The sequence below is a fragment of the Stegastes partitus genome, unplaced genomic scaffold (assembly GCF_000690725.1).
Source record: "Stegastes partitus isolate 25-593 unplaced genomic scaffold, Stegastes_partitus-1.0.2 Scaffold2497, whole genome shotgun sequence".
Lineage (NCBI taxonomy): Eukaryota > Metazoa > Chordata > Actinopteri > Pomacentridae > Stegastes > Stegastes partitus.
The window spans coordinates 23497-44217 of NW_007580228.1; the positions used below are offsets into that span (position 1 = coordinate 23497).

The 20721-nt window shown below is 39.6% G+C and overlaps 1 protein-coding gene across 1 annotated transcript in view; it reads left to right on the forward strand.

The window, feature by feature from the left end:
• Positions 1 to 15440, forward strand: part of LOC103375191 (AP-3 complex subunit beta-1-like) — an 18232-nt gene extending 2792 nt beyond the window's left edge. Inside the window, exons 2-6 of the mRNA XM_008305404.1 lie at positions 9610 to 9685; positions 9798 to 9872; positions 12675 to 12770; positions 13716 to 13876; positions 15284 to 15440. Of these exons, the coding sequence (XP_008303626.1) occupies positions 9610 to 9685; positions 9798 to 9872; positions 12675 to 12770; positions 13716 to 13876; positions 15284 to 15440 (565 nt within the window). The remainder of the gene's footprint in view (positions 1 to 9609; positions 9686 to 9797; positions 9873 to 12674; positions 12771 to 13715; positions 13877 to 15283) is intronic.
• Positions 15441 to 20721: the final 5281 nt, after the last annotated feature.

Below are 20721 nucleotides of genomic sequence, written 5' to 3' on the forward strand. Positions count from 1 at the left end.
TATCTCTGAACCTGCAGGTGGACTGGACTGACCGTGACATGCCTTATCATGTGGGCTCACCTTGTAACAACTTTCTCCTTCGACTCTCTGAACTCAGCAGTTTCTGGGTGTCACATTTTTGCTCACTGCGGGCTAACCTTTCACAGCAATATGAAGTCTTGCACCTCTATGGAAACAGCACAAGTATGGCTAGAAGAACATAGTTAAAAGGCCATAAATCATTTTAAAAAATACAGTTTATTTATTTTGCAAAATTGTGTAAATATTCAATGAACATGTACAGTTGTACCAGTCCAGGAGAACAATGGGTCTTCACACTCAATAGATACCAGTTTGATGAGGCCTGTTTGCATCTTTACAACCACTTTTCATACTGCTCTGTACATCAGCCCTAGAAACATCTTTCATTTTACGCTTTTTGATCAAGAATGTTTGATTTTTTTCTCTCAGTTTTTTTTTTTGTTTCCTCGTCTTTACTCTGTGTAAAGCCGACCTGCATGTTACCCAAAGGTCACAGAATTTTTATCATTTGGCTGCTGAGTCACTGATGGGCTCTTATTTGTGCTGATGGGTTCTGAATTTTTTAGTTTGTCACAGCATCTGTTTTACAGTTTATTTTTGGTTATTTTTCAGTGAGACAGGTTGAATAAAGTAACATCAATGAAATATCACAAATTAAGCTTCTCTTTGTTTATTTTTCTTGACTAAACTGTACGTCACATTCAGAAACACTGGAAAGTTGGAAATCTGAGTGTTCTTTCTGATTGAACAGTGTCTTGCTTAGATGTTATTGTGCATTTTTAAAAAGTAAACGTGCCTTTCCCCCTCTCTGCTGAGCTCTGGGGTTCAGAGGGTTAAATAGTGACTTTAGCACATGAATGCCCGCTCATGGTTAATCTTTGGTGTAAAATTACAGCTGAATCAACAGCTCTTAAATGGCTCTGAAGAGCTAAAACCACGATTGTCTGAGATGCTGGAATTTGTAAAGAGATCTGTGTCCCAACACACTAAATTATTTTCTGAAGCTCTCTGTGTGATCTGGTCTAGTTGTAACACCACAAAGAAACCATGTTTAATCAGCATTTCACCGCAGTAAAACTGAAACTAAGCTGTCAGTATTATGATCCTGTCATGCGTTTCGATTTTCGGCTCCTGCCACTAGAGGGCAGCCAACTATCAGTGTAACTGCATTTTGTAATTTCTTGCAAAAAAATCAGTGATTATGCATCTTAGCTGCTTTGGTTTAATGTTCTGACTATACGCTGCATCAGATCTTTAGGCGTACCCAATTCTTGCACTTTCAAATTTAAGCTGCTCAGCTGGTTTTTTAGCACTTGGTGTCATTTTTATGCAGTGGTTCCAACAAGAAAGGAGGCAGACTTTTACATTGTTGTACATTTTTGTTTGAAAGATTCCCTGTGGAAAGCTTTTTTTTTTGCTTTGAAACATCAAATGATTTATTTTTTTTAATATACTCACATTTGCCATTTTAGTGTTTAATGTTGCTTACCATGCTGAAATGAACCTTTAAGCTGTCTCACATGACCATCAGTTCGGGGAGGCGAGGTCATATGTTTGGCCACCACTAGGCCAAGCTGAGAGACCAGAGAGAAAATACAAGGGCATGAATGATGCTTCTGTTTGCACATGTCTGTCTGACACAATCCACAATGCACAAGCCTTTGCATCCTAATAGCCGCATGTTGTGCCAGTGCAAGTATCTGTATCTCATATCGGCACACAGGCCTCGTCCTCCTCAGCATGTGTAGTGTGTATATATGCATATTTGTAAGGTAAAGTTCAAATTGAAAGGACGTGTTTAGAGCCTGGTCTGCAAAAAAAATAAATCTGGTTTTGATTCTGTTGTTTGGAATCGCTGAATGTTTGCTGCATGTGAAGAAAGCAGCTACATTCCTGTGATATTCAGTTTTCTCAAAGGCCTTTTCCTTTAGTCTGAGAGCTCGATGCCAGACGAAGCATGGAAACATGTGACTAATTTATAATCTGTGACCGAAGAGATGTTTCACTGTGGCTGAGTGGTTTGGTTGGATACTACGAACGTTATTACTTGAGTTGCATTATTGGATTTTATTAAAACTTTATTTCAGTTGAGGTATTAGTGAGGTTTAGGTTGACCTGTTTGTTAGTGATATTTTAGCTGAGAGAACATTGCCCATGTTGAAAGCAGTCATTTCAACCAAGAAGCAGTGCAAAAGGCTGAATAGCAAGCAAATAAATAGATTAAAGGTTTTTTTTTTTTTTTTTTTTGTCGCTGTCTTAAACACGGGAAGAAGTTTGAACTCTTGATTTGGGGTTGTGCATGTTAAACACTTTTGTATTGTTTTCAGGGTTCTGGCACTCGTAAGATAATGGTTTAATTTCTTTTAATTATTTATTTTTACAAAAAAATAAAAAACCTGGGGTCCATATGTACAACATTTTTCCAAGTGCCCACAGGCGCGACTAATATCGGTGGTAAAAAGGTGCCTCTACATGCTATTGATATTTAACTACTTGCATTTTTAATTTGCTTCCATATACATCTGCTTTTTCTGTGTGAATCTATTGTGAAATTTTAAACCAGGCATGTAGAGTTAAGTGATTTTGATGAAACAGCATAAATGTAAGCATAGTTTTGGTTCACTTTCCTGATGGAACCATGTCACACATGATTAGTTCAAGGACTGAAGTAAAAAAAAAAAAAAATCTGACCTTCACTTCTGTTTTCATAGTTTCTGGCTCTGATAGTGTAATTTTGCTGATTTTGTTTTAAAAAAGAAAAAATGTTTTTAATAACTGCCAGCTGGTTCAGGGCCACAGAGGGTTAAGATCCCTTTCCTGTTCTCTGACTGCTCACCAACACCGTAGTCTTGTCGTGCGATCTCAAACCTTCCCCGTGGCAAGAGGTGCATCCACATCTTTTAACAAGAACTTGCACATTTTCCCATGCGTCTTGGCATGCTTAATCGAACCAAAGCTGGCTAGGCTGCATTTATTTTCCTTCGGTTATTTAGGAGCACGGTGTGACTTACTACTTTTCTAAATTGCAGTATTCTGATGTTACATTTTTATTTTGGCTCCTACGCTTTTTACAAAAGTTTCAATTCATCATAAACATGTTTTTCCTCAGATACTGCAGCTGCCAGTGTTAATTTATGAGAAGTTACTCTTTCCAGTGTCAAGAACAAACATTCAGTGACAACTTTTAATTCAATGGGCAAGTGTTTCACTCCTTAAAATCGTTGCATAAAAATTAAATCCATAATTTGATGACAACTAGGCCAAACCCATCTGCCACAGGAGACTGTGTGATGCTCACTGAATCCTGTGTTGAGAAGGTTTTGTGAGAGATTGTGCAAAAACAACCAAGCTGAGCTATTTTCTTCATTTTTCTTTGATATCTTGATTTGAACCGTGTCATCCAACTTTCTTTGAATTTGTTCAGGGAAAATGCGACCGCATACCTTACTGCACTGGAGGAATGTAGCGTAATGTTCAGACTGAATTATGCCATGTATGAAGTCCTTGTATTGTGTTAGAGAGGCATGTCCCACACCTATAAAAGGCCACATCAGACAGTGAGCTAACCGTATTAACTGGGACTCATTGAGTTATTCTGCTGTACTGGTATCTCTCCAAGTCATCAAGTGTTGTACCACAAGAACGAACAATGAATCCTGAGCAATAAAAACTAAAAACGGTGGACATTAGTCGACCCAGTGTATTATTTTAACTCAGGTATATGTTAACTAAACTGGCCAAACTGCTTTCTGCTCCCTGTGGCACTATGACTCTTGTTATAGGCAGTGATTGATCATTTATTAGTGCCAGTGACAGTTTTCAACCAGCACTCTGGAAGATATCTGCAGCATTTTCCTCAAAAAAAATGCTAAACGTGGAATTGTATTTTATTGAAATCAACAAGTGAACTGTTCTATAGAGCCTTATAAAATCCTGCCACTAGCTGTATGGGCAGTGTGTTCCAACATGCAGTACATGTTGATGAGGAAGACAGCCATACGGAGACACTAACCTCTACAGTCCATTTTTCTTGTATCCTTTCCTTTGTATGATTGCAATCAACAAAATGGACAATTTCGAGTGTTTGTGCAAAATGCAGTTTCTATAAGACACCCTTCAAAACTTGAAAATGAATTATTTCTAACTTTGAACTGACCAGTCTGCACAAAATACGTGAAGTGATTTGCAGGAAGAGGAGAAAATGTAGAAGTTTAAGAATGTAAAACACACAAAATGTGTTTTTAGACCACAGGATCTGTGATCAGATCTAATGAAATCTCATTGGAATAATGACAAACCACATTATGAAGTGTGTTCTGTCTGCACATATTACAACATGGCATTAAATGAGATGGATACACATGTGGCTCTTTTGTTATAAATATTCATTAGGAAACTGCCATGAGTATATTATATTATAATCAATCTCAGCAGTGATGGAAAAAAAGATTTGAAAATCTCGTCAGCCAGACGTGATGCAGATATTTAGCTTTTGTATGTGTTCAGGTTTTGAGTTAGCATGTTGACCTTAAACTGGATGGAGAGGAAACTATTGTTTTGCAGTGTTACTGACAGAAAGGAAACCCCTAATCAACCATTATATTGCCATTTAATAAAAGACTTATAACAGAATATATTGCAGTTTGAAGCACATAAAAGAACATTTTGGGGGATTTATTCCTGAACAGTATTCAATAGCTGTAACTTCTCCTGTCAGGACATATTTGATCTTATTTCAGCCATGTTGCATTGTTCTGTCTGCCACTGTCTGTTTATATATCATCTCCCCCATTGACAGATAATTAAAAAACACTTAGCTGCTTACAGCCAAATCAAACAGAGATGAACCATTTGTGAATAGTAACAAACTGCCTGCAAATGCTGGAAAGGTGGCATTCATAGGCAATAGTATTTAATGGTTGTTAATCGGGCTGCAACTAATGATTTCATTGGTAAAAACTTTGTGGATTACTTTCTGGAATAGTTGTTTAGGTAAGAAAAGAAAACTGTGAAAAGTGTTGATCGGTGTTTCAAGATGTCATCAAACGTCTCCTTTTGTCCTGAACCCAAAGATAATAACTGTCACAAAGAAATAAACACAACAGAAAGTTAGAATTAAAGTTTTTTTTAAAACTCCTTTTTTCTTCAAAAATTACTCAAACTGATGATTTGATTGTCAAAATAGTTGGCAGTTATTTTGATAGTTGAATCGATGAATCATTGCAGCTTTAGTCGTGTTGTTGTCATGCTGAACACGTGTAAAACGAGATTTAAGTCTTTAACAGTCACATCATTTATGTAAGGAAACTTTAGACAAAGCTACTAAAAATAGTCTCCTGTCATCTGCACTGTACTTAAGAGTACATATGTTGTTCCCAATGTGCACTGATAGCACATTGAACCATTTGAACTCCAAGCAGTTTCTCAGCATTATTTGGTCATGTCGCATTTTTCGTCACTGTGGGCTCATTTTTTCACAGCAGTATAAGGTCCTATAGGGAGAGCACCACCATGCTGTGTCATACTGCACAGAAGCATTAGAATATAATATATTATAATGACATAAATCATAAAAAAAAAAAAGAAATAACAAAGTTGAGTTTCTTTGATTGGCTATTTCACAAAAATTTAGAAAACCTGGAATCAATATAAATATAACATATTCCCAAGTGCCCAGAGGTGTTAACAGTACTGGAAAAAATAAAAATAAAAAGAGGGCTCTGCATGTTGTGTGACTTGGCTTATTTACATTTTACCACCTCTACGAACTTTTTCCACAATATTTTGCACATCAAATCTAGAAAGATGTTTTACAACGTTGGCAACAACTGGCTGACCATTTGCTTATCTGTATATTCTTTTTGAGCCATGCTGCATTTATTTCACTGATAAAGTTTACTGACTTTTCCTCTGAATATCTCTTGTTCATTGTCTTCTCTGTGCAGTCTGCATTTTAAAAGTCGCTAAATTTTTGTCTTGTGACTGTCGGTCACAGCTGAGTCACTCGTGCCTTCTCAGATGTGCTGAGGATTGCATTTTTTTTTTTTAACGGGCTCTCCAACTAATGTTTTATTTGTTGCAACTTTTTGAATTAGACTTAGAATGAAGTTATTTTCCCATGAAATATTCAGAGAAATTTTAAGCGTATCTTCGGTTATTTTTCCTGATGTAGCAGCAAGTGACACGGTCCAGCAGTGACAAAAAGCTAAAGATGCAACAAATCTTTTTTTTTTTTTTTTTGGTTTTTACAACTTCTGGCTTCTAGTTTTCTTCCTTTCTTTCTTTCTTTCTTTCTTTCTTTCTTTCTTTCTTTCTTTCTTTCTTTCTTAGATAACATGCCTTTTGAACCTGTGGGTTGTGGGTTACACAGTTTCGACACGCCATCGTGTTGTGAACTTGACCAGAGTCATGACTCACTGTAGCCCTCAGGTCACTTATTTACTCTCAAGGAAAGTGCAGGAGGCAGATTAGTCCCTTTCCTAAATCCTTCTGTTCCATTCACGTCTTTGCGGGTATTTCCTGACATTCAACTCGGTCCTGTTATCTTTGATGTGGGCCTGTCCTGTTGGCCTTGTCAGCCAAACTTGGAAGGGTATGCACGCTTGTCAAGCTAAAGTGGATTATTGTGCAGTGGTGGTGATGAAAAGTAGCTCACTGTTTACCCACCCGTCTAGATAAGGCCCTCCTTTTTCCCTTAGAGGGAAGTGACCACAGTCGCACACAGACAGAGTCACATATGCAGCCAGGCGGCAGGTGAGATAGCCGGCTTTCCATACCAAAGTCTACATGTGTAAGAAGACGGGAGGAACATTTTAACACGAGCTGACCAGCAGCATTTCAGAAGAGAAGGAGGTCTTACCCCAGTGAGCAGGCACAACTCTCAGGCACAAAGATGACTTGCCATTAGCGAGCTGACGGGGCATCTTGTGACTTTTTTTGCCCAGCAGAAGAGGAAGGGAGCAGTGAATGACAGTCACAAAGGCATTGGAGCTCGAGCTGTTTTTTTCCACAGATTCAACAGTTATGAACAAGACAAGAAGACAACTGTAAATAAAGCCAAGAGAACAAGGCACACAGCCTGAAGGAAAGTAATTACCACAGCTCTCGTTCACTCTTCAGTTTGTGGAAATACGGTCAGCTGTGTTTGTGGACACACACACACACACACACACACATATACACAAAAACACTGAAGACTTACTAGCTGTTGAATGGACTGCTGTGTTTTTTGGACTGCTGTGGAAGGAAGCCGGTATGGATGTTGGTTTCTCCTCTTTGCGCTCGGAGGCGGTGGGAGTCGTGAGGACAGCGCTGGTGTCTGCTGAGAACTTACAGCTCACTCTGAAGGCTGAGCTCAGTCAGGAAGAACGGGCCCTCACACACACCAGCAGTAACCCCAAGGAGGCGCACAAAGCCGGGTACTGTCGTAAGAGCACCCATAGCACCTCTTGAATCCTGTAAAAAACAAAAAACAAAGACTATAGATCAGGTTATTGTTTCCTCGTGAAGTTGGTCAGCTCATCTCAGAGTTTTTAGTGTCATTCAAAAGAAAACCACAGAAAAATTGTGTGACACATAATTTATAATAGATGTGGCAAACTTTAAAATAATGTTTTGAAAAAAGTTTTTTGTGTTTAACCTGGGAAGGTGTGCAAGCCTAATCTTCTGATGATTGTGCATTATCTACTTAAAATTATTTTTTTTTTTACGAAACAATCTCGTAAAAACACAATTATATTCTATTTATGAAAATGATTTCCAACTTTTTAACTTTCCTAAGTAAGAATTGATTTTGAATGAAATCTTGGGATTAGGCTAAACGAGGAATTAAATAGACGTCATCTTCTTACTGACAAACTTTCAGTCACTTTGACCAGCAAAAAAGTCAAACCAGCAGCCTACAGATACGCTAGCAGCCACGTACAAACTACACCTTTTCACCGATTGTTTGACCTTTTTTGTGGTCACAAACAACAGGTACAACATTTATAAGCATTGACTTTTATTTCTAATTTTTCCTATTATTAAGAATGTGAATAATAGGAAAACAGATGAAAAGAAGCAGACCTGTTGTTCAGCACCATGGAGGATTAGGTTTCTTCTGTTTTGTTTTACAGCAGTGGACATCATGAAAGTCTGTTTTGTTTCTGATGGGTGAAGTTTATTATATTGCACCGCCACACTTCGAAAATGATGGAGAGAATAGTACGCATTGCTGGCTTCAGTATTAAACTGATTTAGTAATGAATTATCCTGATGCATGAATCAAATCCTACAGCAGTTGTAGTTGACTTCCTAGTTAGCAGCTCTGTCAGGATGTTAACATGCTCACATTGACAATTTTACTTCCTGATCTCTACCAGTTGTAAAATCACGCTCTTATTTTAGTGTGTTAGCATGCTCGTATTTGGTGATTAACACTAAATACATAGTCAAGCTGGTGGGAAAATCTTTAGCTTGAATTTGGTCATCGGTTATTGAACTACATTTACTGTAGAAATCTTGTACTGACAAGTTTCTTTTTATGTTTTAAAATTCTGCTCCCACCACTCTTCCTTCTTGATTGTTATCGCTAGTAGGTACTTCAGAAGATAAACTGAATTTCTGAACCACTGTCTAAATTTTAGGCAGAATTTATGGCCGTAGCCAGCCTGTCACTGGATGTGTCAACAGATTGCTCGTGTTTCCGCCCTCACATGCATAAGAATTGTTACACTATCAGTGTTGTCTGCACTAAATGTACTGAAGCTTAATCTCACTTTTGAACATTTGCTTTGTCCTCATCGTCACCAAAAGCAGAGTCTCTGTGTGCGCTGTAGGCGTGTTACCGAGCTGCACCGCCCCTCACACAAGTGAAACATAATGTTTCTCCTCATTTCTACAGTAACGACAGCAGAACTGTCAGTGTCGGAGCTGATCCATTCTCTGGTATTTCAAAATGTTCCACCAAAAAAATTCCACCCGTCACTATTTCGAGGGAACACTGAAGCCGCATCCTTTGCTTAGCTCCGCCTACAATGACTGTGATTAATTTCTAGAAATAAAAACAATCAGAGCATTTCTTTCCCCTGTAGCAGAATGATGTGTTCAGACTATAACATATAACAGAATGAGCTATTTGAACTATTCTTCCCCCTGTTGCCAAGTGCCTGATGCTCTCCTATGTGAATTGGCCTGAGATGATCTGGTTTGTGACTTGGCACTACTTAAATAAAATTGAATAAATTAAGTTGACAATTTGTCTTGTGTCCTACACGGCCTCTGTATGGAACAAACAACCTGCTGTGCAGTTTCAGAATGACAGTGTGTGTTTGCATTAGCTGAAGAATGAGCATCATGTGAGTGCTCAGCAATTTAGCAAAAATGGTTGTGATGCTGCTGCTGTCGCGTTGGTTTAGACAATATTGTTGCTGTTTGCATTGTCTGTTTGCACGTGGGCCCCGTAATCTGTGAGACCGTCACAGGTGTCTTATACACAGGACTTTCACAGCACCGTTGGTCAACATCCCAAACTGAGTAGTCACCTCAGGAGTGCTTTAATTCTCTGGTGTTGATCACAGTAAGACCAAGAATATTTTCTGTCCGCAGGAATGAAGATCTTAAAGAGATGTTGGAGAGCAGCAAGGAGTCGCTCAAACTGGAGGCCATGAAGAGGATTGTTGGGGTGAGCGCATTATAGGACTTCACAAAAACTCTTCTTTTTGTGTGTGCATTCTTTCTGCAGCTGAATTTCACATTGGTGACATTAGTTTTAATATTTGTTTGTTGTGTTTCAGCTCATTGCCAAAGGAAAAAATGCATCTGAGTTGTTTCCTGCAGTTGTGAAGAACGTTGCGAGTAAGAACATTGAGGTATGACATTGTTGAGGAATGCCTCAAAGAAAGCTCTTATCCCTACTGTCGCCCTCCTTACGTACCGCTGTGGGCTCTTGTGATTCATTCATTCTCGTGCAGCACAGCACGTGGGTTCATTCAGCATGATGTTAGAAAAACCACTTCCTCATACGGAACAATCGTATGATTATGTGGATTGACTTCACGTTCGAGCTTTTCCTTTATTGAGTTTGTATTTATTCATGAAGACATTTGTTTTCTATTTTTGTTTCTGTACAAAGTAGAATAATTTAAATTAATTCAATTTAATGTTACTTACAGAGCACCAAAGTCATCTCAGGGCAACCTTTACTAACACCTGCCTCTGCTATGGATGGCTTTAAACATGGCCCATCTGATTCCATGTCCTCAACCTCCTGTGTAAAACTCTTCACCCTTACTACATGTTTGGGTTCACTAGGTCTGTCCCTGTCATCTGAGCCAACCTACCACCAGCTCTGCTCCCCTCTTTACCTGGTTGTCCAAGATGTACATCCACTGGTCCGATGATACAACCACCAAAGCTCATAAAGTTTACACTTGTAAAGAGCATGTATATCATGGCAGTCTTGAGTTTCAAGTGACTCCTCCTAATTTTCTTTGATGGAATGAATCAAAGTGTTGGTCACAAAAAACAATCACATATGTTCAGGTCTTCTGGAAATACCACAAAACGTGCTGGGTCAAAAGTATACAACATACAGCAACTACATGTATCAGTTAGTAATGTAGGAAGTGGTGTTAATCAAATTTTCTTAGTTGTATGGAAATACTTGATCTTTAAAAGTACTTACATACTTTTTTATATTTTATTTTTTATTAAAGACAAGTCCCCTCTCCTTGGACAGATGGGAGTCATCGTACATCATTATTACAGTGGGCAGGAATGACTTTTGTAATACTTACTACAACAAACATCATTTTCTCATTAAAAAAAAAAAAGCTGTCTACCCTAATACTTGTACGCTTATTACGTGGAAAAAATCGGACTTATTTTTCTAATGGAAAGCACTTTAGAACAACGGCTGTCACTTTAAATGCGCTATATCAACAACAGTGACTTGACTTACATGTGTTATGGCTTGGATTAGCAGAAGCTCATTTTTACTTATTCCCCCTTATCAATCAATAGCGGCACAGGAAGCTTTGCTATAAACTTTTGCTGCAGCAGAGTCACACTACTGTAAGACACCATGAGCCTGCGTCAACGCGACTAAACGCTGTAATGTGTGAGCCAGGACAGACTTGTGCTCAGCCTATTCCAGCGAATGACCAAACGCTAAGCAACAGCTCGAGAGGGGCTCCCATGCCCAGAACCTGTGAATATTGATTAGCAGCAGCAGAATAATCAGGTAGCGTGAGGGGCAGCATGTGAGCGGGGGGCCTGAGGCCGGCCGCTGTGTGCAAGGCATGCAGCCGAAGCAGCTCATGGCAGGGTAGGGGAGCAGGTGGGTGGATGTAATTGAGAGAGGAGAGCCCACAGTCACATCTTCTCTCTCCTGTCTCATACACACCAGCTGCTAGGGTAGTGTGAGGTCTCGGTCTGTGTTTTCTGTCTCTCTCTCCTGTCTTTCCCCTAGCTCCTCCACGCTCTGCTCACCTGCAGTACATCTCGCTAAAAATGGCCTCTTCTTTGGCTCCCACCCTCACCCCTTCTCTGCTTGTCACCACGAGCTGCCGCTGATCCCCACTAATTAGAGCATAACAGCGCAAGAACATGCAGTTTATTGACAGTGTTACGTGATTTGATACCGGTGCTCTTTATTTTCTTTAATCATCTCTGTTCTTCAATTTAACACAACATACCTTACATGAATTTGTGTACGCCTCAGAGTGTATTTTCAAAATAATAAGAGAAATGACATAAAATCCCTTTCGATGCAGGGCAAGTTTCACTTGTACTGCCCTTAATCGCCTACTTAGCAGTTTAAAATGAAGTCCGTCGTGTGCTTTGTGGTCATAGAAGCCAGATCCTTGAGGGCAGATGGGTTGTGTCTCCTTTTTATAGTGAGTAATGCCATTAATTCCAGCAGTAATGACCAGAACGATGATTGAGAACTGTGGTGCACGGCTGCAGGTCAATACCGGCTGCATTAGAAAGCATGGTGCTGATTACTGGCTAAAGCTCTCGGTGATTGTACCTAAAATGTAACCTTACTCCTGACCTCGAGCTCAAATCAGCTCATAAATGAAATTAGAAATAGTTCCTTGAGTAAATCATCATTTCTCATAACCCCTTTTTTCTTCTCCAAAGTTCCATTACACACAAATCCACAGTCTTATAGGCAGAAATCAGGTCCATTTATTCTTTTCTCTTTCTGAATAGCTGATGCGAATCAGCAGAGGAGATACCTTTGACCTCCAGTTAAACTCGTCAGAAAGCAGGACAAATATTATCTCAGGCTTTCCTGCAAGAAAAGAAAAGATGTGGACGGCAAAACACATGCCGGGGGGGCAGCAAATATTCAAAAGCAATTTCTGGAAGTGCCAAAAATAAAATGTATAACCTCACTCCATGGCCTGAAACAACACTGGATTGAGTCTGCAGCTTGTGAAATGTAGACAGGAAAGGTTTCCATACCAGCATTTCATCCCAACCCCTTGAAACAATAAACTCCATGCAGGAAAACAAAACTAAAGGAAGGCTTCACTTGCTGGGTCATGCATTATTGTTGAGTTTCTTGTATTTTATAGCTTCTCTTATGTTGCATTAATCTCCGTTTGCAGCTGTTTCAGTTTATTGCTGTTCTCTTATTGTTGTACTCTTGTTGTATTTTGCAGCTTAAGAAACTTGTGTATGTTTACCTGGTGAGGTACGCGGAGGAACAGCAGGACTTGGCTTTGCTATCTATCAGCACCTTCCAGCGGGCCCTTAAGGTAACTTTTATACTCCTTGGATCTGTTTTTGGATAGACACATGCACTAAGAATCCTTCAGATTATTTTATTAACATTTTTTAGTGCGTTACACTGTGAAACCACTGTCTGGTGTTTATTTTGCTGCATTATTGTTGCCATGGTACACAGTCTCCACTGTTCACTGCTTCAGAAGGTGGAGTCCAAAGCAGTTTTTTTTAACGTTTTTTGCTCCAGTCACATTTCTCCTCACTTTTTGCTCATTTTTCTCTGCAGTTTAAATGTATGCACCTCTATGGAAACACCACAATCATGACTACAAGTAGAGAGGACTCAAAAATATCTATTGTGCAGACATTTAAACTAATATAATTCCATAAAATACTAAAAAGAAAAAAAATGGAAGTTGAATTCTATAATTTCTTATTCCAGTTGGGATTGCCTTTTGCAATATTTTTCCCAGTGCCCACACATATTACCAACACTAAACAAGTATCATAGCTTTACATACTATCGATAACTTACAATTCCATTAGTTTCCATACCTGTCTCCTATCTGCTCTGTGTACAATGCCTGTAGTTCAGCTAAAAGGTTTTCGAATTTTTCTCACGTGACTGTTGCATTTGAGTCAATAATGGCTTTCTAATTGTACTGAGGAGCACAAAATGTTTACGTTTTTACAGAATCTGGTTTGAGCAAACACTTTATTTTGTTGAATTAGAGACATGTCGAGTAATGTTGATGAAATATCACAATTTTGTGCTTAGATTTGGTTAATTTTTCTGATGGAATGGCAAGTTTGAGACAAGTAGCTCTAGGACTATGTGGAAATTGAAAATCTGAGGATTCTTTCTGTTTCTCGTTCTAATAAATGGGGTCATTTTGGCGATCTAGGGGATTGTTTGTCTGTTCATTTCTCATACAAAACATTCTTTCACATATTAACACTTTCTTTGTCTATGGCAGGACCCAAACCAGTTCATCCGGGCGAGTGCGCTGAGGGTTTTGTCCAGCATCCGTGTGCCCATCATTGTTCCCATCATGATGTTGGCCATCAAGGAGGCTGCAGCTGACCTCTCTCCATATGTCAGGAAGACGTCTGCCCATGCTATTCAAAAGCTCTACAGGTAGAGTTCCTCAGGACTGTAACACAAGCTGCTGATATCACTTCGATAAAGCCACTATACTGGTTGGCTGCACTGGCTCCTCTTTCCACCTCATTCCTGAGCAGTGAACTGAGCAGTGAATACAGTAAATGTTGGGTAATGTTGATATAAGGGCCTTTTGCCCTGCAGTTATCTTACTCTTATCAACCGAGTCTCTCTATGACTAGCATGGATCAAACAATGAATAGGTGCTTAAAGTATGAACACACTAGTAAAGCTGAACCTCAGCAGAGCAGTTGAGTGTTTGATTTAATGGCTGTTGCCAGATGATAGTTCAGTACAAGCGTAGGGACATTTTTGCACTTTTTTTCAGTGTACACAGTTTTATTTTTGGAAATGTATGCCCTATATTGGTGTACGGCTTTTTTTGAAAAAAAAAAAAAAAGAAATACACATTGATTCAACTCGCATTTTATGTTAAAAAAAATGTCAAGTGCAGAGCCTCTGCAACTGGTTTTGGTGTCCTAAGAAAAAAGAAGGACATTCATATTTAAGGCAAATGAACGTTGAAATGCAAAGGACGCAAGCAAGCCAATATGCAAACGTGGCTAACAAAGGTGCTAACCCGTGCACTTCATTGCCTTTGGAACGTGTGACAGTCTCTGAAGCTTGTGACCAAGTGTACCTCGTTGTCATGGTAGAGCCTTGTTAGGATTTTTTTTGCCCTCAGTGTTTTTCTTGTGGTTTTAATAATGCCATCAAGCATTGATATTTTCTAAAGTATTTGTAAAGTATTGTATCAAATTAAGAAATTCCAGTATTGTCACAGAACTGTTCTATTATGAATTTGAACGTTCCCAAATGGAAGAAAGAACATGGTGTTAATTGTTTGATGATTCAAACGCTTGTTGATTCAAGAACAAGCTAAAACCCCCAAAATATTCAGCTTGCAATCATAACGGAGGCAAAAGTACGAAGCAATATCTGTAGGAAGTTTTAACTATCAGATGTTTGGAATTTTTGCTCAAAATTACTACAACGTTAAATCAATTACCAAAACAGTTGTGGACTGATTTTCTGTTAATCAGCTAATCAATTAATTGATCACAGCTCTAGTCAACAATTATATTCATTGTCGATTTTTTTTTCAATTAATCAATTAGTAGGTTGATCTATAAAATGTGAGAAAACAGTAGGTAGTGATTAATAATAGGGACGTAGTGATTGATTGAAACAGCGGATGGTTTTGGACGCTGCCTCAATCAGAAAATAAAACGTGCTCGTAGACAGTTGATCTGAGTGGCTGTAAGCACTCAGACATCTTTGTATTCTGGACACATACAGGGGACATGATTTAATTTGTTATGTGAATAATTGCCATTCACTAGTTGACAATTTGTTTCAAAGCCCTCTGTCTTTTGTCTCCAGCCTGGATGCAGACCAGAAGGAGCAGCTGATCGAAGTGATTGAGAAACTGCTGAAAGACAAAAGCACAGTAAGTACAATCCGAGCTTTACAGTACAGTTTCCACGGAGGAGGCCGCAGACCACTGGAGGGCGCCCTAGTCAAGCGATTCTCCTCTTAGTTCTCCTTCCCACAGCTCATTCAGCAATGCCATGGTTTGTTAACACCCACTTAAACCCACACATCTTCAGATGCTCCTTGTTAAGTGTCCATTTGGAAGGAATTTTCGCACTGATGCTAGTGTCAGCTTAATTTTCTCAAAGGCCAACTTCGTCTCTTTTTTTCCAAAATGGGCCGTAAATGAGCTGGATTCTCAAATTCTGTGTTTAGGCCAGTCACAGACACAATGCAGACAGCCCATTAGAAATCAGCAGGCAGCACATTAATTTGGGGAGGTCACAGTGAATACTAAGGGTGTTTAAATGCCAATTTCAAATATGTAGACACTGGCTGGAGAATGCAGTGTGTTGTGTTTGTACGTGCAAGTCATGCACAGTTTGTTGTAATTATGTATTCATAGAGTATACCTATCATTATACAAACAAAACAAAACTGCTTAGGCCAAGGGGGGATGGAAAGCACAGTACCAGATGCATAGCATATTTAGCCCCAGACGCTAACGAAGACAGATGACTTCTCCCTGTTGGAGCCCACATTGCGAGGCAGGGGACAGAGAGAGAGGGCACTATCATCACACAGACACACAAGCACATCAGTCGGTGATGAATGGCGAAAAACCTAAACATAGTGGGTACTTAATAGCTATCAAGTGATGCATTTTTATGATGCTGGGAGGATACCATGTTGTGTTTAGAAGTCCCACAGTGATTAAGATGGGAGCAGTGCTGTGTAAGGATGTCGTGGAGTTGGATCAGTGCTGTCAGAGGCTGAACATGTGATTTAAAGGGCCAGTCCACTGAGTTTACACATAAAGGTCAGCTTACTAGTGTGTGAAAACAGTTTTAGAATGTCTTCCATAGCTCTTCAGGAACTTTGTCATGTCTAGTCTGAGTCATCAGATGTAGGCTGTCGGTAAAAGCCTGTTATTGGCTGCTCATTTCAGTCGGCTTTCTCCTCCTCTTCTGTTATCTAGGTGTTTCTGTTTTTAAAAATCCACTTCTCTATGGGAAACAACAACCTCTGGGCAGCAACCTACCACGCTGAAATTTTAAGTGTCACCTTTGCGTAGCTGTGCCCAAGACAATTATAACTGGTTTGAAGAAATACAAACAAGCCAGCGTGTTTTTCCACCAACAGAAGGATAGTGAGGTGAAGCCAGGCCAGTATGTACTACATGCGCATGTATGAGCACCAATGTGCACAGTGCATGCACTGTATGGTGTTGTATGGGTCTGCCCAAGCCAATTTGTTTGTTTACCATATCCAGAGCCAGGGCTGTGATGAACTCGGGCTGCCACCAATGACTATTCTTCGGTTATTCAATGTTATTGATAATACAATATTACAGAAAAGGCAAACCTATTTTTAAATCCAGTTTCAGCCATATCGTGGTTAAAGAATTTTCATTTGTTGTAGTATTTTGATGGTAGATGAAAGTTTTTTTTTTTTTAAGTTTGAGCGATTCCTCTGCCTACCACTAGATGGAACGTAATACCAGCGTACTATTGAGAACCACCGATTTAGGCTGTCTTGCTGTAACAAGGCTACCGTGAATAGCGGCCGTATCTGTAGACCCTTTTTCAGTGCAGACCTTAACATTTGCCCTAGCCGAAGAAACACATGATGCTAATTTTGTTAATGAAGGCCAAGGCACTGTTCTGTCAGGTATTTTAGTTGAAAATAGGCTTGTTTCAGATGAGGCAGACCTGCGCGGAATCAATCATGGGTGATCACCGCAGAGTGCATGCTGGTCAGATCCAGGAGCCAGGAGTTGCTCCGTATCGTGGAAAATTGCCGTAACAGTTAAAATTATAAAGCACAGAAACACCTGAGTTTGCTAGGTTGATGGTAAATTTAATATTGTATACAATATGGAGTGTAACACAGTTCGTCCTGATTCTCGAAGGAGGAGCACAAATGTAACAGCTTTTATAATGAAGACTGGACAGTATGCAAACTTTTTAAGTTTTACACTGTAATTGTTTTTTTTTTTTTTGGTACCATACAAGAAATACTGAGTTCAGTGAAAACATATCTATATAGATGGATTTCAAGCCCTTTCTTCTGACCACTTTGCTTGGAACTTTATGCAACTTAGGCACAAAAATGCAATAGCATTTTGGCACATAAGCATGTTTTAGTAACGTCTGGTACCAACCAAAGGTGGCTGGAAATTCTAAGTCTGGACTGCTGACTTTTATCAACGTCCCCTAGTGCTGCCGCTTGCTCTTGTGTTCTTTTCGGACAAGACACATATAATCTCGGATGAGCCTGTTGTCACTGAGCCAGTAAGCACTACATCAAGGCTGGGGTTCCTCTGGCTTCTGGTTTGGTATTAATTCAACCTTTACTTTTTTATGAAACGCCAACATATCTGCTGGTAAAAAAAAACCTCCATTGGGACCTTACTTTAGTTTTTGAGACCTCTTTTCTAGACAACTTTTGGTTTGTAACTATATCTGACATTAATCAATTAATTAACTGCCAATAAGTGGGTAAATACTGTTCAGGTGGCGTCACTATGGTGTCTGTGAAAGAAGGAAACATTTGGTTATTGTTATGTCTGTGCCATTGTCCAGGCCTCCTGACGTTTAGCTTTACAGATGTGCCTGTTTGGTTAAATGGCTGTGACACATGGGAGGCTGCTTATAGGCCGGATGGTTTAAAGAGAAAATGGGAAGGCCTGATGACAGAGACAACATAGGAGTTTGTGCAGCTGTTTTACCGTGATGGATCTATTATCCAGCCATTACAAGATAAATGATCGATCTCTCCCATCCTCCCTCCCCCCCCACACTCCTCTGCACCTTCTGCAAAATTGAAATGAGAACAGAAAGGAGGAGCAGGGGGTGGGGAGGGGGGTACTATGATTAGGGGCTAGGTGAGATGCCCATTAATTTAAGAGAAAAAGGAGGGAGGAGGAAGAGGAGGAGTGCAGGGGAGAAGCGAGTGAAGGGAGGATAGGCCGACCCCACACCGGGCCATCAATCAAAAAGGCGCACGTTGTCTCTGACGTGATGACCCAGCACTCTCTGCCTCTCTGGCACCCTAATTAGAATTCATAGCAAAATAGATGCAAGGAAACGGTTTGGGCCCTTCATAATTTTATAGGAAATTTATTGTTATTAGAAGAACCATTTGCTTAGTGTGATTTTTCCATTACCGGCTTGTCACGCAGGGTAGATAATATGGTCGAGGAGGGGGAGGAGGTGTATGAACTCCATAGATTGGGGTGTCAGTTTTGTTGATGGTGCATGTAGTTTACCTTGGAGCTGTGTCTAATGGGGGAAGTTGGTAGAGAATGCACAAAGCCTTGCAGCAGGATCCACATGCTCAGAAACAGGGCTGCCTTTAATAGCTTTAGAGACACGAGAGGCCTTGGGAGAATGCCAGGTGAGAGCGACGACGTCCTCACAGAGATACACTCGGATATATTCTGAAAATCTATATTCTAATCGACTGCTTTGAGCAGGTTTATGTACAGTGGAATGTATTTGGCAGTGATACTAACTAAAGTTGCTGTGAAGCTGCTCTTTTCACAATTTTATTTACCCTGCCTTTCAGAGTAATGCTTTTCATTGTTTGTCAAATAAATGTTGCCATGAATGGTTTCCACTGGAACAACGTTGTACATATTATATTCCCTGTAAAAGCAGTTTATACTCTTTAGTGGATTATTTAGAGTAATAGTAAAAATGTTAGATAGAGATGTCGCAGAATTTTTGAAACTGTTTTCAGTGCTGTAGGCGCCACAAACCAAATTCAGTGAAGAAAACAATCTAAATGGCTAGATACATACACAACTTTATCTATTTCTCAGCATTTTGACTTGTCATAGAAAGAAGGGCACTGATCATTTAGTAATGGTGGTAAGTTAAGGCTCCATTTGGATATTTTAGGAAGCTAATATGTACACTACCAGCACATGTGCGATGGCCACATTGCAGGAGGTGCAATGTAAAATAGTTTAAATGAACTCTAAGGCATCATGCTACAACTTTTCTAGCTGCTTCATACAAACTAGAGCTACACAGTTCTCATTTTCCATGATGAATCACACACATACAAGAGAAATCTGTCTGATAGAACATAATTTACTCTGATTTAAGGGTTCCTGGATCCACTTTTTTTTTTAAAATATAAACTTTATTTACAAGACATAGATATGTTGACATGCAGGCCTATCTGTGTACAACGATATGAGCGAGTAACAGGAGAGAAACACTGAAAAGGAAGATTTGGTTACAAAGACACCAAACTATGTGCAACTATTTTGGCTACAGAAAGTTTGACGTTGACCAACAACAGCTGCTCTGACGCAGTGTTTTGCAATTGTTGCTACCACATGAGGCAATGTGGCAAATTTTTTGGATATTTTAAATCAGCACCACAAAGCTTTTTATGATGAATGCAAAACCAGATCTGAATGCCATTCAGTGTAATAAAGAAGAAAAAAAAGAAAACCATTTGGATGCCTTTGCTGGTATTTAACTGGCTTTTTAAAGCTTTGTTTTTTTGGAAAATTATATTTCATTATTGATGCAGATTCACTTTTTTTTTTGACACATGCAACTCTACGGTGTATGCCAGAAGTGGGTTTTTTTTGTACAGGAAAGTTATTAACTGAACAATCAAGCCATAATAAGATCTGGTCAAATCTCCAAATGCTCAGGAAAGGTGCTGCAATATTTCCCTTCTTACTCCTTAAGCACAGGACACACTGCTCTGTCCTTTAAAAAAGACAGGAGATGATGCTGTTTTACAGTTCCTTGTGTCTGCAACATTCAAAGCAACACCACTATCCATGGCAGACATACGTCAGTAGCGTCATGATTATGTGGTCTAATGTAAGTGAGAGTTGCAGTTGTCTTTTGCTGTCCTTGTAAATTCTCCTTTTCCATCGGGGTCAAGAAAACGTGTTTGGGAAAAGACATGGGATGTAATTTTTTTGACAGTTCAATCACAACCCGCTCTGCTGTCTGACCCAACCTACCCTAAAGGCCAGTTCATGTTTTCTGCATCCCAGCGACTGACCGATTCAGACTTTGAAAGCGAACAGTGGACACGCATGTGGTTCTCTTCATATTACAATAGGTGCATGTTGGTCAGTCGCATTACTGCTCACATCGAATACTGAAAAACACATTGGGCTCCCATGGAGGTTTCTGAAAGGCTGACTGTGACTTTGTGCTTTATACAGGATTTGGCGGCTAGTTACAGATTGTAGCGCTGCGTCAGTGATTGTTCCTGAGGTGTGTTGAGCTCAGTGGGCAAACATAACA